The sequence below is a fragment of the Pan troglodytes genome, chromosome 18, assembly GCF_028858775.2.
Source record: "Pan troglodytes isolate AG18354 chromosome 18, NHGRI_mPanTro3-v2.0_pri, whole genome shotgun sequence".
In the NCBI taxonomy this organism is placed as follows: domain Eukaryota; kingdom Metazoa; phylum Chordata; class Mammalia; order Primates; family Hominidae; genus Pan; species Pan troglodytes.
Genome location: NC_072416.2, coordinates 86,225,597 through 86,247,831, shown reverse-complemented (window position 1 = coordinate 86,247,831; position 22,235 = coordinate 86,225,597). Strand labels below are relative to the sequence as shown.

The 22,235-nt window shown below is 54.3% G+C and overlaps 1 protein-coding gene across 41 annotated transcripts in view; it reads right to left on the bottom strand.

Moving 5' to 3' along the window:
• Positions 1–22,235, bottom strand: part of BANP (BTG3 associated nuclear protein) — a 129,308-nt gene that overhangs the window by 2,595 nt on the left and 104,478 nt on the right. For 27 of the 41 annotated variants that reach the window (XM_016930341.4, XM_054668558.2, XM_054668560.2 and 24 more), the window contains 2 exons: positions 9,359–9,424; positions 2,437–2,580 (listed from right to left, as the gene is read on the bottom strand). In XM_016930341.4, the coding sequence (XP_016785830.2) occupies positions 2,437–2,580; positions 9,359–9,424 (210 nt within the window). The remainder of the gene's footprint in view (positions 1–2,436; positions 2,581–9,358; positions 9,425–22,235) is intronic. The other 14 variants (XM_016930360.4, XM_016930355.4, XM_063797954.1 and 11 more) reach the window with 1 other exon arrangement.

The window sequence follows — 22,235 nt, the reverse complement described above, 5'->3', positions numbered from 1 at the left end:
CCCAGACAGCTGGAAAGGCAGCTGGGGACTTGGGTGGGTGGGGACAGTGGGGCACAGGTCTGGGCTGGCTGGGACTCACTTGCCCTCCAAGGACAGTGGCCAGACCTGTGTTCTGGGCAGAGGCTGGTGGAGGTGCTGCCTCTGCTACAGATGGTTCAGGGAGCCTATGACACCCACAGGCCACCGCACATTAAGACAAGTGTCTTCCCCTGCAAATGGCACCCCCCTACCCTCCCAACCCACTGCTCCAGGGAACAGGCCCCACTCTCCACTTTGAGGATTGGCCACCCCCACAGGCCAGCCACCTGCCTTCCCTCCTAAGGGAACCCATCTTCTCAGAGCCAGGCCCTCACAGCTGAGCCACAGGTTTTCCTAGAACGAGCTCAAGCGCGTGACCCTGCTCTGACCCATGCAAGATGCAAGACCATTCCCAAGCATGACTGGGGTGGGGGCTTCATGTGGATAAGGAGGCTCAACCAGAAACCCGTCTCTGTTGGGTGCAGTCACGCCTGCAGAGTCACCATGAAGGCCTTCGGTCACTTCCCAGTGGGGCAGAGCTAGCCTGAGGACAAGCTGAGATGGTAAGGCAGAGAGCTGGGCCCTTGGTGACAAGCTAACGCACCCTGCAGTTGTCTGGCCTCAGATGGGCAAACCTGCTCACCACCAAGTCCAACCACGCTGGGGTTTTCTGCAGGGAAAGCGGCCCGTTAAGCATGCCGTCTTCCTTGGCTGTTAGGATGGATCCTAATTAAATCGTTCACCTGGGGCCTGCCAGGAGGGCATGGTAACAGAGAGAGCTTACAGGAAGCTAGGGGTGTAAACACCAACCATGGGACACAGGTTTCTTCAATTTTGAAATCTGAAAATGACCAGAAACTTATAATGCAGCAGGACGCCCTCAGGCATGGCCCCCACATCTAGTTTCCTGGGCGCGGACCTCACTGCCCTCCTGCAGCGCTCCTATCTGGAACGGCACGAGGGGCTGCCACGCGTCCTCGGCAGGGGCTGAGGCAGCCACGCCTGACTGTTCTTCACGGACAGGCCAAGGTTCACACCACATAAAATAAGCGCTGCCGAACGAGTTTGCCTTCACCATCCCACCCACCCCCTCCTCACTGCCTGTGCGTTCTGCGCCCATGGCCCTCACGTGCTTCCAGCGCATCTCCAGTGAGGTCGGCGACAATGTGGAACCAAACACCACGCAGAGTACAGGGCGCGCCTCTGCGGGGGCCACCGCGCCCATGGGCAGAGAGTACAGGGCGTGCCTCTGCGGGGGCCACCGTGCCCATGGGCACAGCAGGAATGCTCAGGCCAGAGGAGGGGCCAGGCCTTCTACAGGACACGGGTCCTTAAACTCTGGGCCCGCAGCTGCCCCGCTGTGAAGACGTGAGCGTCAGGTGAGCACTGACATCATCACACGGCTGTCGCGGCTGAGGGACTGCAGAACCGCCCAGCCTGGCGACCTGCGCACCCTAGTGAGCGTGAGCTCTACTGAGCCCACTTCTTCAGCAAGCGCCTCCTGAGGAGGACCCCTCTCTTCCCGAGGGCTGAGGGGCACACCTGCCCTCAGCAGTGCCCGGGGAGCAGGGAAAGGCTGCTCAGACATCTAGGATTTTAATTCTAAGCATTGAAGGTGGATGGCATCAAGACACAGGTGGATCACCAGCGCTGGGTCCACAGAAAGGAGCGGAACAGACCCAAAGACAGCAGCCAGAATGTTCCAGAAGGGCTGGGCAGCAGCCAACCACCAGGCTGGAGGTAGAACAAGGACAAGGTCCCCGCTGGGCACGTTCCCAAAGCAAGTGGCACGGAGGCTGCGGGGCCAAGACTGCTCCTGGATGCAGGGCCACCTTCTGCCTCCAGTGTTCAGAGCAAACAGCCCACGGCATCACGGGGCTCCTGTCTGGGCCTCGGCCACGCTGGAGATTTCAGCACGGCCTCACCCTCAGGGGCTTCTGCCTGCGAGGTATGGAGATGCTGGCCGTGAGCCCGCTGGGCCATCCACAGAGCACAGCAGCCCTGCGCTTTGTTTTGGTGGACGCTAGGGTCACAACAGCCCAAGGTACTGGCTCTGCCCCAAGCTGAGACCTTCAACAAGGGGCAGGGAGCTCTCGGGCTAAAGGGGCCCCCATGCTCCCCAGCCCACAGGAAAGGGCTATGTGGAGGGAGGACAGGGCAGAGCTTCACTTCTGCCCCTGAATTTACAAACATTTCCACAAGACAGTCTCAAGAATCAGTTGGAATTTGGAACTGGGGCAGGATCTACCTTCTCACCTTCACGTTCACGGTGAGTGTGAGACGTAGAACCCTCGGATGGGCATCTGTGTCCAATCACGTGCCCTCCGCACAGGAAGAGTCACGAGAAAGCCCCGGGGCCACGTGTGCCCGGTGGCAGCGGCAGGCGGCCATGCCATCACTTCAGTGTCCCTGACTCACCTGTGCCCCGGCCGTGTGGTCACTCACTGGCGCCAGCTGCACGTACTGAACCTGGATGTCACTGCCCTGGAGTGGCGACCCATCCACGCCTGCTGCCGTGGGGTCCGAGGAGGCCACGGCGATCAGCTGTGCACCCTGCAGCACCTGGAGGGAGACACACGGGGGCCCGTCAGCGGCGTGGCCCACAACCCACAACCCACATGGCTCCACAGACCGCAGACCCCAGCCCACAGGTGCTGTCTCCTGAGCGGCAGGGACACGGCCTCAGGGCCACACCAAGGACTCTGCGGCACAGCCTGTCTCCCCATCACTCTCAAGTCGCGTCAGATCCAGTGAGAGAGTGCCATCGAGTCTCTGCTGGATCTGCAACTCCCCCCTCAAGCACCTACAGAGCAGAAAAAAGGGAAAAAAAAAAGCAAGGCAGAGCTTCCACAGAGAGAGAGAGCAACAGCAAATGCCACAGAGCCTCCTGGAAAATCCCAGTGGCAACCACGAAGAGCACAAGTGCTCCCAGAGTGCCACTCAGGGCTAAAATCCAAACCAGGACCGTGAGCGTGAGGCTGAGACCCAAACCCTCCCCATTCCCAAGGCAGAGTGACCTCAAGGGCTCAGGGAGAGCAAAGGAGCTGCTGGTGGGCACTGAGAACCCAGCAGAAGCTCGCAGGAAAGTGAGGCCCAGTTCCAAGATGGGCGGAAGTGAGTCCTGGTGGCAGAGAGCCCCGCTGGCCGTCCCGACCTTGTACCGCCTCCCAGAGTATGGAATGAGAATGGGGGACAGGCGAGGCCCCTGGGTGGGCTCTGGTGACCCCATCGCCTGTAAGCACCCAGGCCCACTTCTCACTCAATCCACTGGGCGCTCCAACATCCAGGCAGGCAGCTCCGGTGTCAAGACGGCCCAGGCAGGCGGGTGGGCAGCCCCAGCCCTGAGGGCACGTGACACGAGCCATGGGGTCTTCACTTGGGGTTGCATCCCACTACGGGAGGGCCAGGAGATGCATCCCACACCTCCACACAGAACCGCACTCTGTGCACTGAGAGTCTCACCGGTGGCCCTGGGAAGAGGAGCAGCCCGTTGCAGGGTGCCCCACCCCACGGAGCCTGGCCGCAGCATCCCCTCCGTGGGACCTGCCCTGGACAACAGCAGCACTGCACAGAGCAAACTTGGCCTCCGCAAACACACTGCAGAGACAGCGCCGGACCAGGGCTTTCACCTGCAAGTGCTTTTAAAGACTAGACTTCACCTACATGTGCTTTTAAAAATAGTTATGTTTCTAAGCAAAGTTCACCTGCAATGCTAGAAGACAAGCCTTTTAAAGATACGAAGTATAATTCACTCTACATTGAGGTTAGCAAAGTACGGCGCCCAGAGCAAACCTGCTGGCTGCTTTTGTACAGCTGTGAACTGAGAATGGCTTTTAAATGATTTTTAATGACAGAAAAAAATGCAAAAAAATATTTTCTGCCACATGACAATTCTAGGAACCTCCATCTTCAGTGAGCATCTACAGGCCTGCAGGCCCCCCACGTGCTGGCCTGTCATGACCCAAGGGCCGTGGTGAGCAGCTGTGATGAGACCAGGTGTGCCCCCCAAAGCTGAAAACCCATCCCCCCTGGCCCTTTGCAGACAAGCCTGGCAACCCTGCCAGCCACGACTTGCGAGCACACCAGCCTCGGGGACCAGCCTCGGGGGAATAGCTGAGCCATCAGAATGAACCTAAGGAGCGTTTGACCTTCTGCCTCGGGATTTTGTTGTCTCAAACAGATGCTATACAAGAAGGAATATGGCCAGAGTCAGATGTTCTGCTGGACTCTGGGGTTTCTTTACCCAACGGCCCCTACTGTAGAGGCCCTCTGAGTCCAGGTGTCAGATGCCAGCCCGACATGGTCCCAGGGATTAATTCATTGTGCAGCTGGCCCTTGAACACCACAAGGGTTAGAGGCACTGAACCCTTGTGCAGCTGAAGTCATGTACAGCCTCTGACTCCCCAAAACTTTACTAATAGCCTGTTGACCAATGGCCCTACTGATAGCGGTCAATGAGCAAGTATTTTGTGTGCTGTGTGTACCATCACCTGTATTTCTCTAATAGAGTAAGCGAGGGAAAACGTGGTATTCAGAAAGGCACAGGCGAGAGGAAATATGGCTGCTATTCATGAAGCGGAAGTGGATCTTTATTAAGCGGAAGTGGATCATCATCCTGGCCTTCGTCCTCACCGTCCGCATGCTGACTGGGGCTGGGGGGAAGAGGAGGAACAGGAGAGGCTGGCCTTGCTGTCTCAGGGCAGCAGAGGCAGAAGAGACAGAGGAGGTGGAAGAGGAGGCAGGCACACTCAGTGTAATTTTTACTGAAAAAAAAAATGCACATATAAGTGGATCCTCATAGTTCAAACCTGTGTTGTTCAAGGGTCAATTGTAGTCTTCTTCCAAGGAACAAACGTTCGTTTTTTGGTGATGGACAGAAGGAGCAGAGCGTTGTGAAGTGCGTGCATTGACATCAGAGTGCTGACAAAGGGGCTGCTGGCCCTGGGGTGCAGGTGCCATTTACAGATGAGGAACTGAGACCTGGGTGGGGTTAGGAGCAGTTTAGGGGCTGGGCTTCCATCACACAGCAGGTGGGGGCAGCGTCCATACAGGAAGCACCTGGGTCCCCGAGGCACTCTCCTGGGCCACCACCGTCCATAGTGGAGCAGCACGATTACCCTCCGGCTCCCTCCAGCCTGCGGTTCTTCGAGAGGGAGCGGAGAGAGAAGGCAGGGACTCTGTGAGGGGAGGGCTCGGGCATGGGTCTCTCTAAGTCCTTAGAAAATACAGCCTGTGGTTTTAAAACAGCATTCTAGTTTTTGATGAGCAAATGCCTTATATTTTTTTAACAATGAATTTGTCAGTGGAAAAGAAAAAAGAAAAAGGCAGGTCAATGAGCTGAATGTCTGGCTGGCAAGAATTCCATCTTTCTGCTGACATGAAATAAACTCGGAGAGGAGCTGCTGCACCGAGGAGGAGGAGCTGCCGGCACAGCTGCCCCTTCCCATGATCTTTACAGGCCCCGAGGTCCCGCAGCGACAGCGCGCCATTCAGAACCCAGCCTGACGATGAGAACACTGAGGTTTCTGGACTGTTTCACGAGACGGGGCAAGCCCACTGGAGCGCCCTCCATCGGGGCCTGGGGCTGGAGCTGGGCTGGGTGCAGGGACAGGGGGCTGGGCTGGGCTGGGTGCAGGGGCAGGGGGCTGGGCTGGGTGCAGGGACGGGGGCTGGGCTGGGTGCACGGACAGGGGCAGGAAAGAGAGAGCAAGTCCCTGTCAGCCGCAGAGACTCTGGCTCAGACCACAAGGCTGGGGACGAGAGTGCCCAGGGAGGTGGAGCCCCTGCAGAGAGAACCTTCTTCCCGAGGAAGGAAGAGAGAGCAGACATTCCTGCCAATGTGCAAACCCACCAGTAACTTTTCAGTGATGCCTGGGAACAGACCGGGCAAGGCTGCACTTGGAAAGGGGGCTGGGGAGGAGTTCTGCACTCAGTTCCACCACGCGCCCAGGCAGTCACTCTGTCCTGGGTGGATCCGCAGCCACCCACGTTCCTGCCACAGACCCCGAGCTGGCGCCCACTGGAGGAGGCAGCCAGCACCCGCACCGGTGGGCTCTTCTGTGAGGCCCTGCACAAACTGCGTTTCCCACTCATCACAGTACAGGCACACTCCTGGCCCCGAGAAAGTTCCGGGAAAAATATCCTCAGGGGCTGTCCCAGAGGTGTCTCAGGGCTGTGAATAAAGCAAGCTGCCTGAACCAGCGTTTCTCAACTATTCCCAGCAGGCCGAGGCCTTGAAAACTCCTGAACACCAGGAAATGGTCTGCGCGGCGCAGGGACTTGACTGGTAACTCCCAAGCGCCTGCCCACCTGCCTGCACTCCACGACAGCACAGGGACCCTGGCGCACGCCCAAGGTTCACGCCAACCAGGTGACCGCCAGGAAACCCAAGCCTGGGGCGAGCAGCAGAGGAGCACACGGTAAGCCCGCACCTCCTCCATCCCCAGCTCTCAGGAGCCCGTGCCACACAGCCGGAGCTCTGCAGGGACCACAGGTGGGACGAGTGCACGACGCTTTCCACCTCGGGCACCTCTGTCGGACACCCAGCTCTGAACTACGTGTGAAAACGGAAACGAAGTGCATGGCCACACGCAGAGCAGTGCCACTCCAAGCACCTCCTCATCACACACGTGGCGTGTCACGGACTGACGACACAAGGAGGCAGACAGTGGGGGGAGGGCGGGTCTGTTGGGGACAGAGGGGGCATTGACACAGTGGATGCTACGGGGAGGCCCCGTGCAACGTATAACTGCGGGAAGGCAAGGCTCAGCCGGGAGCATTGTCAGGGTTCCCTCATCTCAGGGTGTAACCATGCAGGAACAATGGAGTGGGGAGATTGACAGGTTGGGTGGAGACCTGGGGTTTACCCTGGGGTGGAGCAGGGCGAGGTCAGTGAAAGAAAGGGTGGAGGACCAGGACTGGGGCAGCCGGCCGTCCAGGGCAGGGGTGGCCAGAGCATGGCCGGGTGAGTGCCGTGGGGTGCAGGGGGGGCTGGGCACTGGGGAGCAGCTCTGAATGGGAGTGGCAGCAGCTGACCCCCTTAGATTTGGAAATAGTGCCAAGGAAAAAAAAGGACTCTGAAACTCTGGCATAAAATACCCATAAAGTATCTCAAATCAGGTTTGAGCGGTGGCAGTGCAGCAGGTGAGGTGGGGCCGGCCTAGAGCCCCTCAGGACAAGCCCCTGGGTCCCGTCTCGGGGCGGGGGCACGCAGCAGGGTGCAGGGTCACAGCCTGGGTCCAGCTCGAGTCTCCTCCCTGAGGGAGGCCCCGGCGCAGATGTGGTGTAGGTGGGAACCATGCAGCATGGGGCATGGGGCATGGGGCATGGGGCATGGGGCGAGACACCTGGGTGACACTGGCTGGGGGCCGAGAGGCCAAACAACTGTGGCGCCCCACACCCAGCCCAGCGGCTCTGACCCCCTCGGCCCCATGAGACCAGCCACACAAGCCAGTCGGCCACTCCACTGGCACCAAAGCAAAGAACACACTGAGTGGCAGGCGGCACAGAGCTGCAAAGGGTCAAAGGTCAGCGGCTTCACCTTCCCCCACACACCTGGGCCCTAGGACCCCGCCACGTGCTGTGTGTCCAACACCAATTAATAAAAAAGAGAGCGAGTGTGCATTCCTATAACTGGGTTTCTAGGTGAGTTCAAAACAGTAATAAAATAATTTGCCTGGTACCTCCATCCAAAAATGTCTAGGCCGCTGTGGCAATGTGCCCCGGCCGATGGCTCGACCTCTGCCTAGCAGAGTCACCCAGCCTCGCACAGCCACTGACAGCGCCACTGCCTCCCCTCCGCCCTGGGAGACCCTCAAGTCTCCCAAGGGAGCACGAGAGGGAGAGCCCGCACCGCTGGGAGCGGCGTTTTGAAGGCTGATGGCAAAGACACACACAGGCAATGTAGGCAAGGTTTGGCACCTTTCTGGGGGGAAAAAAAAAACTGAACAAAATGATTCAATGTTTTGAGTTTTTCAAGAATCTATCAACAGAAACTTCTAGTTTCCTCCTTGATTTATGGGTTAGGATTTTCTCATTTCTGCCTCAAAACTACATTTTTCCAGGCAATGTGGTTTTACTTTTTGTGAACAACACAGCTCAGCTGAAAATAAACAGAATTTTAGGCAAAAGGAGCAGGAGGCACTTGTTTTTGGGAACAGAGGCCACAGTGTCAGACACCGAGTCGAAGCTGGGTTCCTTCGAGCTCCTTCTGGCTGTGGGCGTGGCCGAGGCCCTTCACCAGGTGGCCAGGCCCGCAGTACCCAGCAATCCATAAGGCAGCAGCAGCGCCACAGAGAGAAACGACACCAAACTCCCAAGTTTCACTCAAAGTAAAATTACCGCCTGCTGGTAATGTCAGCCTCAGGGGTGAGGAATTTTCCCTGGACATTCACTTCCTGTTAATACATTTATTGGGCAGTTCAGTTCCACGCTGGTGAACCTTGTCTCAGAGTCTTAAAAGCTGTGTACCTGAGGGATCCCCTGGCAGGGGACCCCTTCATGAGGAAAGGCTCTTTCGAGCCCTCGGTGCTCTAAGGAACGTGTCTGGGAGAAGCCCCGTCTGCCCTGAGGCCGCCTCGCATGGGCACAGCTCGCCCTGCACCTGCCGCAGTAGTGGGACGGCAGAGGCTGCTCGGACGCTATCCCAGGCTCGTAAAAGCCACAGGCGCAGGTGCACACCCTCTCCCGTGCTCCCATCCCCACCAAGAATCCTAAGCTGGGCAGTGGGCCCAGGAGGGACAGGAAGGAGGTGGAAGGCAAGCATGGCTGGGTCCTCCCAGAGGGGAGCTGCTCCGCTGGGGACACTGTGGGGCTGGGATCCTGTGGGCCTCCCGGGATCAGGGTGCCCTTCCATACTCGCTTTCTTTGTGCTCTACCTGAGCAAGCATGCAACCTGGTCCTGCCACCAGCCCAGTTCCCCTGAAGAAAAACAAAAGCAGAGCCGGTCCCTGCTCTCCTCCCTCCTAGGTTGACCAGTTCAGCCTGAGGGAACCATCACCACTTGTGCCATCAGTTTTCTGAACAAAAGATGGCGAGAAATTCTTCCCCCGTTCCTGTTGTGTCTTCAGAAAGCACCTGCAAGCGCGTCTCACCCCAGCTCGCTGTGCTGGGCAGAGCTACCCACCCCACAAAGACACCCAGGTCCCAATCCCTGGGCCCTGTTTAGGTGTTACTTTACATGGGCAAAGGGATCTCACAGATGTGGCTCAACTGATCACCCTCACGTGGTGAGATGACCCTGGATGGCCAGGTGGGCCCAGTGTCATCGCGGGGGTCTTTAAAAGCAGAGACTCCTCCCAGCCACAGAGGGTGGGAGAGATGGGATGTACAAAGGACTCACCTGGCCACTGCTGGCTTTGAAGACGGATGGGGCCAGGAGGCAGGGGATGCGGGTGGCCTCTAGAAGCTGGAAAAGGCAAGAAAACGAATTTTCCCCTGGAGCCTCCAGAAGGACCAACCCTGCCTTGCTTTCAGCCCACTGAGACCCAGGATGGGCTTCTGCCCTCCGGTAAAGCCACGGGGTCTGTGGTCGTTTGTTATGGCAGCCACAGGAGCCTTCAGCCAGGTCCCCAAAGGGCTCTTTATTAAAACATCAAATTCCCAAACAGCAAAAACAACAGAAACAAAAGGCCTGGCAGTCCGTGCCTTCAGGGCGGGCTGGCAGCTGCAGGGAGAGCAACCGCTTTTTTCCATTAGAAAGAGTTTGCACTGCAGGAGTTTTTAAAAGCCAAAACAAAATTGGAGGAGAAAAAAAATGAAATGTCCTCTATGGCTCGTGTTCCCCTGGTGGCCACTGGGCTCTAGCCACCTCCCAGTGCCTCCTGACAGCCTGAAGGCCACGGCCCTCAGAAGCTGAGGGGTCCTGGCTGTCTCCTATCCCAGCCAGAGGAGTGCCCTGCGGGCAAGAGCGGCAGCACCCCCAACCGCATGAAGGCACCAGGCTCCCATCTGGCACTGCCAGCCATGAGAGCTCCACAGGAGCCTCTTGTGTCTGGCAAAAGCGTTGTTGTTTTTTAAGGGAGGAAGGCATGTCCAGGAGGGGTCCCCAGGCCTCCTCGGGGAGTGCCACGTGGTGCCACACAGGCGCCCAGCCTGGCGATGCCCTCTCCTCGGCAAACCCTCGGCCAACCCGATTCTGGCCTGGACACCTAGCCGCATCCTGGGAGCATCTGTCCGTGGGAGGCAGGTGGGTTGTTTTGCTCATTCAAGGCCCACTCATTTCTTGGACCCTAAGTGAATGCGCACATCTGTCCTCCAAATAAAAGCCACTCTCCCAGCTCCATGATGCCACCACTGCTTCCAAGCGTGCTAAGGGAGAGGAACCCACTGTCCCTGACCACAGGTGACCACAGGGCAAGGGTGCAAGGGACGCACAGGGTGCTGGGAGCGCTGCCACGGAGGCAGGCCCCGCTGTGGACGCACAACTGCCTCAACATCCACCGCCTCGCTGTCCACCCGCCTCCACTCTCCCCCTGCTCCCCTGCGCCTCTCAAGCCCCCGACACCTCCTGCCCCAGCCTCGTGCTCTGCCGTCTCTGAAGAGAGCCCCCTGACCCTGGTCCCCCAGCGCCAGTGCCTGCTTGTGGTTGGCCCCCACACCTTGTTCCAAGGCAGCAACAATGTCTGTGCCTTTGTTCCCCACAAAAGCCCCAGTACCTCTTTCTTCGAATCTTAAGTGTACATTAAGTGTTTCGCTCATTTCTAAAAAACTTATCAAAACAAAATCAATGTAGAAACATTTGAAAGTCATGACTTTTCAAATGCATTCCCAGTTGAGAACATTTTCTACTTTTATTTTCATTCACCACTTGGGTATGCCTACCTTCATGGTTATTGTAAAGCTGCAAAGTTAGATTCTGAGGTTTCTGACACTGTAATTCTTCCAGTGTAATGAGCTGCACAGATCATGTGAGAAGTCTTGTCACTGGCAATGCTGGCAGGAACAACATCACAGTCAGGATGCCATGACGTGCCTTCCACAGCCAGAGGAGGGCAGAACCCTCTTGGAGATCAGCAACACGGCTTCCCAAGTCTCATTAAGAACAGCTGTGATCGGATCTGAAACTCGTCTATCAAGGGATCTTTTAAAATGTGAAGTGATTACAAAATCATCACAGGAGCTTGTGCACAGAAGGTGAGATCAGAAATGACCAGCGGTCACCCCACAGACGGGCTGAGAGTCCAGGCTGGGAGGGGACTCACTTTCTCTATGGACCTGGTGGATTGTTTCGTATGTTTGCCATATGTGGATTTCATAATGAAACACTGAATTCCTATTAACTAAGCAAGGGCGCTGAGCCGGGCCACGTGGAAGGGCAGGGAGGACCACAACGACAACACAACTCCTCCTTCTGGGACCAGCTCCCAGGCCAGGGCAGAAAGCATCCACACCGGGGAGGGGAGGGCTGAGAGGCGAAAGCCGAGGCACTGGGCCTAGAAATAAGGGAACCGGGGTCAACAGATACCACAAGAGCAACGCCGAGAAACACGTAGAAATGAAGGCACAGCGTGCTCTGAGAACAGTCACACAGAAGGCCACGGTGCGCCCTCTGCTAGGCTGCGCTGCTGCAGGCTGAGGGCACCTCCATGCACTGCGCAGCCTCTTAAAACACACAGGAGGCTGAGATATAGTTTGTGGATTTGGGCTTGATTTGAAATTGGTGATGAGTACAACTCAGCAGTCAGATCTTAAACGTGAAGCAGCAAAAATGAGGTCATGCCAGGGTCCCTACAGAGCGCTGCACGCCCCAAGATAAGCGCCCTGGGATCTGCGCAGTTGATGCTGCTGCCGGTAGGATGGGGCCCTGTGATGAAAAGAACCCCAAGTCTGATGCAGGCCTTCAGGGGTAGAGCAGGCTGGGCCGAATTCCGACTTAGTGCCCAACAATGAATGTTCAATCCCTTCTTTCCTCTCCCTGCCGGCTTTATGTCTGGAGCAGGGCCCCAGTCTGAGGCATTTCCAAACCAGCTCTGGAATGCAGAAGCCGCTCACTGGAACGGACGGTGTCCTGGCTTCCAGGCTCCAGGGACACTGGCCTGCGGCTGAACTTGAAGCGGACTTCCCAAAGGGCAGCACCTCATCATCTCAAGAGAGGCTTGGTTGGGGACAGTGGTCAGGGACAGGGCTGGAGACACGTGCTACTTTCCCAGCTCCATTCAGAGGGTTTTCCCCTGAACAGTTTTGAAACAGAGCCAGTTGTTTTCAGATAAAAGAAAGCGGCAGAAGGTAGAAATGGGAGCAGCCTACTGAGGGAACCCCGGCCTAAAGGCACTGCATTTTGAGCACACACATCTGGTTTCCTCTATCTACTGAGAATGCAGAAATTCTGTGTAATGTCCAACTGAGATCATGCTAAACTGCTGTAAATCTAAGGTCAACGCAAGAAGCCCAAGGACTTCTCAGTACTATTTAGATACAAAATCCTGAATCTAACCAAGAATCCACTCAGGTGCAACGCAAAACCAAACAAAAGAACCCCACCCCCCATGCCTTTAAAAGATACACTCTGAACACTGCTGAAGCGTGTGGACAGAAACGAGGATGAAACCACTAATCCACAGGTGTGCTGGAAAAGCCAAGAAGTCCTTTGTTTTTGTCATTCAGCTTTGAATCCAACTTGTTAAGGTATGAGGGCTGAGACTGTAACCAAGGTGCCTTTTTCAAATCTAGATGTTCACTTCAAAGAAGCTTCCTCATACTAGAAAAATGAGGTGCTCAGGCTGGGCGTGGTGGCTCATGCCTGCAATCCTAGCACTTTGGGAGGCCGAGGCGGGCTGGTCACCTGAGGTTGGGAGACCAGCCTGACCAACATGGAGAAATCCCGTCTCCACTAAAAATACAAAATTAGCCGGGCGTGGTGGCGCATGCCTGTAATCCCAGCTACTCAGGAGGCTGAGGCAGGAGAATTGCTTGAACCCAGGAGGCAGAGGTTGCGGTGAGCCGAGATCGTGCCATTGCACTCCAGCCTGGGCAACAAGAGCAAAAACTCCGTCTCAAAAAAAAAAAAAAAGAAAGAAAAATGAGGTGCTCAGAGAAAGAGGCTCATCCCAGTGATGCCCCCAACTGGCCTAAAATCTTTCTCCTACGTGCCTACAAGAAATGCCAAAAGGCCACATCATCATTCTTAAGCCTTTAAACCCACTGATGGGAATACTAATACGTGTCCTTAAATTCCATTTCTAATGCTTTTCACAAACCAAATCACCCATTAGTGGATGGTCAGAAACAGAGCACACACAGCAGGCCAGCGCAGGCAAATGCAGAAACCTGCTTCTCCTGGAGAAAAAGAAACAGCACACAGAAGCTTCTTGCAGACCTCAGGGTTTAAGTCAACTGATCCAACATTTTAGACAATCGTCCTTCAGGCCAAAAAAGGCTAAGTTTCAAAGCTAACAGGCTAAGAGCTATAAGGCAGATTTACAGCCCAGAGCGATGGCAAGATGCCCCAGGAGACCCCACATTCACACAAAGGTGCCTTGTGGCAAGCGGTAGGCACAGCAGTCTCCAAAGTGCTCTGCGGCTGGCTCCAGCGTTTCAGCATGAACCTCAATCAAGCACAGCCTTGGGAGAAGGCAAAACAAAGGCTAAAAACTCGAAGGAATGGAAGTGGAGGCCTGCGGGTGCTTGCCGCCCACCCCCACCTTCCAGCAGGGCAGCGCTCCTGGGAGTGATCTTAACCATGTGTGTGTCTTGGGGTCTTCTGAGTGACTGGGGCAGGGTGGGGGGCGTTTAAGAAGACAACCAAAGTCACCCCGAGGCCTGTGGCGCTCCCCCATGGACCACAGGCCTCTGGCTTCTGGATGGTGAGAGGGAGGGTGGGCGGGCAGGGGACAAGGAAGAGTGGGAAGAAAATAAGGATGTATCTGCATGACGCGTGCACAAGCCTGCCATCACCGTGGCGCTGCTCAGGTGTCCCCAGGAAAGGGAGAAGGGCAGGTCGGGGAGCCCGGCCGGGCTGCCATCCAATTTCACACCTCGAGGGGCTGAGATGCCAGCCCAGAGCTGACGGTGAGAAGAGCCTCTCGCTCCCCACAGAAAGAGGCCACCTCCACGTGCCTCCACGCACCCTCCAGATGGCACCGTTCTCGTGGCTCTGGTCATTTCTTTAACTTGGAAAACTTACTGTATGGCACAAAAAATACGTTTGAACCCACCGTGATAGGGCAAAAGAACGAACTTCTAAAAACATGTGATCCAACGTTCCCACTAAGCTGACTTCCGTCGGAAGCCTCCGCACAGGATCACTCGCGTGTCCAACGTCAGCCGATCTCCCTCCTAATCGTGATGGAAAAACGTGGCTTTTAAACAGAGGGTGGGCCAGCCTTCCCAATCTCAGCCCCACACTGACCATCCGAGTGGAGGAGTGACCAGCAGGCCAGGCCAGGCTGGGGAGACCCAGAGAGACCCCTCGTCAGGTGGGCTCTGCCCGGAGGGCAACGCATGGCGGTCTCTGCACACACTTCAAACTACGTTATGCTTAGAAACATACGGCCTTGCCACTCGTGCCGACAGGTGGTTGCTATGCGCTGGTGGCTAAGAGCACCTTTGCACACTTCTCACACAAGCCGCTCACACTTCGGCACCTTCGGCCACAGCAGAGCACCCCCCACTTGGGTAAGTCAGAGCACCTGCCATCTTCAGAGGAAGGCCCAGAGACGGACAGCTGCGCCAAGCCAGTCTCACCACACACTACACGGAGAACCCCACCTGTGCCAACCTCAGCCCTCCTGGGGTGTGTGTGTGCAGGTCTGGGGCCTGAACGTGACCCTTCCCCAGCAGGCTGTGGCTCCAGGTGACTCCACCCCAATGCCGGGTCTCAAGTGCATCTGACCTAGGCGCACTCAGCGGGATGTCCATGACCATGCGGTCTCACACAGGGAGCAGAGGAGGGGGCCTGGCATGTGTCGCGTCCGACAGCGCAGCTGGTAGGGCCCTGACAGGACGCGAGGAGTAGCACACGTCTCCGTCGGGAAGCCCCAAAGCACCCAGAACCCACCAAACTCACATCTTCCTGCAAAAAGCTTCATCTGTGGTGTTGAGCCAGGGCTCAGCACATGCCTGCAGGAACGTGGGGCTGAGACGAGGTGGTGGCCATCATTCTGCCGAAGATGGTATGGGGATGGGGAGGGTCCTGTGGCCTGAACCGTGTCCCTTAAAAAGCAACTCAATCACCTCTGGTACCTGTGAACTTGGGCTTAATTGAAAACAGGGTCTTTGCAAATTTAAGTTAAAGTGAGGCCACACTGGGCTCAGGTGGGCCCTAACCCAGTGACAGGGGCCTTATGAAAAGAAGCAGATTTGAACACAGAGAAGCAGAGGAGAGGCAGAGATTGGAACAGTGTGGCATCAAGCCCAGGAACAGCAAGCACTGCCGAGAGGGAAGGCAGTGCCCCCTCTCCACACCTTCACACACCTCCGCCCGCCCCACCCCACCCCCCAACTGCCCTTACAGCAGAGCCTCCAGGAGCATCCCTACTCTCCTCAAGGTCATGCCCCGCCACCAGCAGGAGCACGGACCACAGCACACCAGCAGGAGCACGGACCTCAGCACACCAGCAGGAGCACGGACCTCAGCACACCAGCAGGAGCATGGTCCTCAGCACTGCGGTACAGGGGTTCCGACCAGGCAACATCCCTGATACACACCGGGCGTGAGGGACACCACTGGAGGAGCAGCTGCCGAAAGCAGGAGCAGCGGCTCAGGGGCCCACCAGGAGGCAGAAGGAAAAGCCGGCAGGGGCCACTTTATGGGCTTTTCGTTGATCTCACTTTGGGAGTCAACGTAAACAATGCCCTTGAACATTATAAATAAGAGATTGTCTACACATGAAAATAATTCTAGGTTACTTTCCTACCCTTGATGCATATTTTATGTCCAGAGCCAATTACACAATGCAGCCAAGAGCAGCCATGGGTCCGAGCTGCTTCTTAATTACAACCTCCCAGTCCCATGGTCTCAGATACCACAGGCTTCCTACAAACCCCGGGGCAGGACACACACGTTTCATCTGGGGCTGCGACTCCTTAGAGAAAATGGAAAGAACGATGGTGGTGGGTTTTATTAAACCTTGGCCACGTTCCCCTGTACTGCCTGTGTGAGAGGAAACAGCCTGTCAGGTGGTCAGAGTGAAGAGGAATCCCCCGAAGCTCTGGTCTGTGGATCAGAAATGGCCCCTGTGCTTGAGTCACTTAGGAAGCCACAGCACTGCCGTGGAGCTGGGCCCTGCTGCGGACCAAGCCCCATTTTTACACCTAAGGCCTTACAAGGCCCAGGAAGGAGCTCAGTCGACGAAGGCGCCTGACATCAGCACGTCCCGGCCCTGCCCGCCGGCCTCCTCGGGCCCACCTGCGTGAAACCCAACAAATCCCAAGCTCCCGTTTGAGGAAGAAAGGGATCTTTGTTCGCACTGTCCTTCAGTTTCCCAAAGGCCAGTGAGTCAAAAAACATAAGCTTCTCTTTCAGGCACCTCAACACACTTTAGCACCAGCTTCAACGTTTTAACCAGGCACCGGCACACTCCTGCATCTACAGTCTCTAGATGAAAGATTCCTCGTAAACACACAATGAATTTAACAGCCACTCAGCGGTTCACTCTCAGAGTGAAAAAAAGGTAGGAAATTACATTACGCTTGAACCCTTTCTTCCCGTGCGACTCCGCCGTTTCATAGTTTAAGGGGGCAGGAGTGTGACTTCCATCAGGCCCACTGGCCCACACCAAGCCTCGGCGCCTGGCTTGTCGGAACACAGGCGGCCACTCGCTGCCCCGCACCGCACTGTCCGGAAAGTGCTCACTGCGTGCCCCGCACCTCCTCACTGTGGGCATCCGGCCAGCACCACTTGCCCTGGAGTCCAGGGTGCGGGGACAGGGCCAGCGCGAGTCACTGCACGCACCCGCCCCCAACCCAGATGGCCCCGCCATCTCTCTTACTTGTCAGAAGTCAGACTGTCTCGCACAGTGCCGCAACTTCCCTTCTGGGATGTAAGAACCAGGACCCAAACACTGCCAACATGAAGGGTGTGAAGAACATTCTTCCAATTTTACACAACGTGGGCCAGTCAGAGTGCCTGCATTTTGCATGAGGGAAAAGCCGGGGCCTAAACAGAATCAGCATGAAGCGACCTGAGGGGTGTTTTTCACTCCTCGTTTCTTGACTCTGACGAGGTGAACACGTGGAGGGGACCGCAAGAGTCTCCAGGGCATCCCCCTGGAGAAGGCTCACCTTCAGCCACCATCCTTCCTCTGGAGGCCAGGAATCCTGGTGCAGCAGTAACGCCCAGGTTTCCTTTCGCAGGCAGCTACTCTGGTAGCCTTCCAGAAGATAATTCTTGGGGCAAAAGAGTCTACACATCCATTAGCTGCTCCGCACAGAGGCACCCAAAGCAACAGGCGTGCTGGGTGAGCTCTTGGCGGCTGGCCTGTACCCCACTTTGAAGCATCCCATGCCAGCTGTGTGAAGTCGCTCCCCCCTCACAACGTGGCAGGCCCGCCCACCAGAAAAGGCAGACACAGCTCAACAGTCTCAGAACACCCAAAGAATCACCAAAACTCCCTTATTCAGAAAAAGTTCTCACATTTGGATCCTACCAAAAGGATTTGTAAAGTTATTCAGAAGTCACACTTTTTCTGCTTTTTGAGTTACAGAGTTTTAAATCAGTACTGTTCTATATGTTTTCATGACTAAAGATCTGGTGAACATAAGCCGTAGTTTTAAATGGCTCAAACAAGAGTATTTCCAAATGTCTTCAATGTGTGCATCATATAACTAACTGCTAACTTGCAACAGTTGCCATTGTATTCATTCACTCAATGATCACTCAGTGTTGCTAAGTATACTACACTGGGTATGACAGGTAATAGAAATGAATAACCTTTTAAATATATATTTGAAAATGGTAAAATTGATCAAAAACAATCTTCGAATCATCAGGCCTGCCACCACTGTCTGACATCACAGAGTCTGATGCAGGGCTAAACAAAAGGGCCAGGAGTGCAGGGGCCAGCGTGAAGCGTGACCAGAGCAGTGGGAGCATCTCAGGGGTTGTGATAAAGACACTTCAGCTTCAGCTAACAGCGAGCCCTTCGAAGGCACCATTGTTTGAACTGAGTAAAACACTGAAAGTGGACATTTCAGTCATCATTTCATCTAAGTTCTCTCTCTAAAAAAAAAAAAAGAGAGAGAGAATACGCTTCCCAGCCAAACACTTTGTCCAGCTTGTCCTGGGCCCTTGCCTGACTTAAAGATTCTTCTACGCTGCAACCACAGACAGTGTCCCAAGAAATTCAACGGGACAAAAATGATAGTCCTCAAAGTAGTACACCTATTTTACTGACTAGTCATCACTCAAGCCTGAAACTACCTTCCTTGCTGCTTGCCAAAACAGACCAAGAAGCAAAGAAGCAGAGAGTCCTTGGAGTTCCACAGCCACTCCACACTCTCAGAACACTCTGCTGCATGCGGCAAGCCTGTTAGGGGCCACAAGGACCCCTCCAGTGTCAGAGCCACAGGCAGGAGACACCACAGCCTCCCTTTGTAAGTCAGGGCCCCACCTCCCCAGACAGGGCAAGGAAGCTGAAGAGCCAGCTGTCCAGGTGGGCCTGAGCCCCCCAGCAAGGCAGCAGGAGGCATGCGGGCAGCTCCACACCTTTCCCAGGGGGTTTCTTGGGACTAGTCAACACCAAACTCACTCCACTTCTGACCTTTTATGGTTTAAATTACATTTTCCACCATTTCTGGTAGAGAAGGCTTCTCCATAAGAGATTAATTCCCTGAACCACTGAGAGTCTCCAAGATTTCTGCTTGTGTTTTGGCATGTAATGCAAGAATATATTTTCTTGATGGGAGCATTTTTATTACAAGTGACATAGGGTGTGTGTCTAGGAAGGCGAGATGATCCTCCCTCTGTGACAAACCATTTAGAGTGGCCTAAAGCCTCCTGGAAATACAAGAGGCCATTTTTCAGCTATAGATAAAGACACCCTGCACACACACACTCCTTCTCCTCGCTCTCTCCAAAAAAATCCTACACGTAAAATGTTGGACATTTCCCATGTCTTCTAATCTTTTTCCCAGCTGGGTCTAGAAGGCCTTATTTCATGGAAAAAGATTCTGAAGCCTTCTGAAACTTACTCTTAAGCAAAGTATCAGGAGGAATACAAATGCCAAAGATGGGAGAGAAGCTGAAGAGCTTCAAGGTCACCAAGCCTGCCGTCAGCTGAACCCTGGTCAAGTCATTGCACAGGTGCACAGTGGGAAAGCCCTGGATCCGTCACTGCTTTGCTTAACTTTACTAAATGTACACGCGTCATGTGTACGTACACATATTCAATCATTCAGGGGTGTGTGTGGGGAGGGGGTGGGTGGGTGTATGGATTACAGATGGGTTTACCAGAACATACACAAAATACCTCCTAGCTTTTCCAGTGATTTCACATTGTTTAGCCTATAAACATATATAAGCTTTGTTCGTGCACATCCTAGGTAACATTAGCTACATCTGTTTAAAAAAAAAAGGGCAAAAAAGGGCAAAAAAAAAGTATTAAAATACACACGTACTAGAAACAGTACTAAATAATTTCATGATTCATGATCTAAGCAGCATGATTAATACTCAAGCCTTGAAAAGCTTCCCATGTGACTGAAAATCTTCCAAATATAGTGAAAGAACTGACCCAGATTTGAACATCTCAATGGATATAATATCCCCTAGGAACAGAGTTTGGTACTAACTGTTCAAAACATACTGCACATTAGATTCAATCTGCAGAATCCAAATTCAACACTGTGAAGGCTTTATCCTGAAGCAACACTGAGGACCTTCCATTTCTATCACACCTAAGCTACTACTCAAGGCCTACATAGTAAGGACAGAAACCATGCCCACTGACCCTCCATAAACATTCCTATGAGCTGGGCAAAGGAAGCACTGTCATTTCAGTCTCCACAGGAAGAGGGTGAGAGGCCAATAAGTAGATAGATTAGAAAACAACTCAGGATAATCAGGAAATTCACTTGACCCCTTGACGGTGCTGGTGCTGGTGCTGTTGATGGCTGTGATAGCACTGGGAATGGTGGTGGTGGTGGTGGCAGAGGTAAGGGCAATGGAGAGGGTGACAGGGACAATGGTGGTAGAGGTCATGCTGTGATAGATGTGTTGTTGGTAGTGGTGGTGAGGATGAGGGACATAATAGTGGTGGAGGTGGTGGTGGTAGTGTTTGTTAAGGTGGTTGTGTTGGTGATGATGGAGATAGTAGAGGTGGTGGTGGTAGTGGTTGTTAGGGTGGCTGTGTTGGTGATGATGATGGAGATGACAGTGGTGAAGGTGGTTGTGTTGGTGATGATGATGGAGATGACAGTGGTAGAGGTGGTGGTGGTGGTGAAGGTGACTGTGTTGGTGATGGTGATGATAGTGAAGGAGGTGGGGGTGGTAGTCATTAGGGTGGTTGTGTTGGTGATGATGATGATGATGGAGATGATGGTGGAGGTGGTGGTGGTAGTGTTTGTTAAGGTGGTTGTGTTGGTGATGATGGAGATAGTAGAGGTGGTGGTGGCAGTGGTTGTTAGGGTGGCTGTGTTGGTGATGATGGAGATGACAGTGGTGAAGGTGGTTGTGTTGGTGGTGATGATGATGGAGATGACAGTGGTAGAGGTGGTGGTGGTGGTGAAGGTGACTGTGTTGGTGATGGTGATGATAGTGAAGGAGGTGGGGGTGGTAATCGTTAGGGTGGTTTCTGTTGGTGATGATGATGATGATGGAGATGATGGTGGAGGTGGTGGTGGTAGTGTTTGTTAAGGTGGTTGTGTTGGTGATGATGGAGATAGTAGAGGTGGTGGTGGTAGTGGTTGTTAGGGTGGCTGTGTTGGTGATGATGATGGAGATGACAGTGGTGAAGGTGGTTGTGTTGGTGATGATGATGGAGATGACAGTGGTAGAGGTGGTGGTGGTGGTGAAGGTGACTGTGTTGGTGATGGTGATAGTGAAGGAGGTGGGGGTGGTAGTCGTTAGGGTGGTTGTGTTGGTGATGATGATGATGATGGAGATGATGATGGAGGTGGTGGTGGTAGTGTTTGTTAAGGTGGTTGTGGTTGTGCTGGTGATGATGATGGAGATGACAGTAGAGGTGGTGGTGAAGGTGGTTGTGTTGGTGATGATCATGATGGAGATGACAGTGGTAGAGGTGGTGGTGGTGGTAAAGGTGGTTGTGTTGGTGATGGTGATGATAGTGAAGGAGGTGGGAGTGGCTGTTAGGGTGGTTGTGTTGGTGATGATGATGGAGATGACAGTGGTAGAGGTGGTGGTGGTGGTGAAGGTGACTGTGTTGGTGATGGTGATGATAGTGAAGGAGGTGGGGGTGGTAGTGGTTGTTAGGGTGGTTGTGTTGGTGATGATAATGATGGAGATGATAGTGGTGGAGGTGGTGGTGGTAGTGTTTGTTAAGATGGTTATGGTTGTGTTGGTGATGATGATGATGGAGATGATAGTGGTGGAGGTGGGGGTGGTAGTGGTTGTTAAGGTGGTTATGGTTGTGTTGGTGATGATGATGATGGAGATGATAGTGGTGGAGGTGGTGGTGGTAGTGTTTGTTAAGGTGGTTATAGTTGTGTTGGTGATGATGATGATGGAGATGATAGTGGTGGAGGTGGGGGTGGTAGTGGTTGTTAGGGTGGTTGGGTTGGTGATAATGATGGAGATGACAGAGGTGATGGTGATGGTAGTGTTTGTTAGGGTGACTGTTGGTGATAATGATGGAGATGGTAGTGGTAGAAGTGGTTGTGGTGGTATGATGATGGAGATGATAGTGGTGAAGGTGGTGATGGTAGTGGTTAAGGTGGTTGTGTTGGTGATGATGATGGAGATGATAGTGAAGAAGGTGGTGGTGGTAGTGATTGTTAGGGTGGTTGTGTTGGTGATAATGATGGAGATGACAGTGGTGAAGGCGGTAGTGGTAGTGGTTGTTAAGGTGGTTATGTTAGTGATGATGATGGAGATGATAATGGTAAAGGTGGTGGTGGTAGTGGTTAGGGTGGTTGGGTTGGTGATGATGATGGAGATGATAGTGGTCGAGGTGGTGGTGATAGCAGTTGTTAGGGTGGTTGTGATGATGGTGGCAATTATGATAATGGTGAGGATGATGGAGATGACAGTGGCGGAGGTGGTAGAGGTGGTTGTGTTGGCAGTGGTAGTAGGTGGAGGTGATGATGATGGTGGAGCTCTGGGG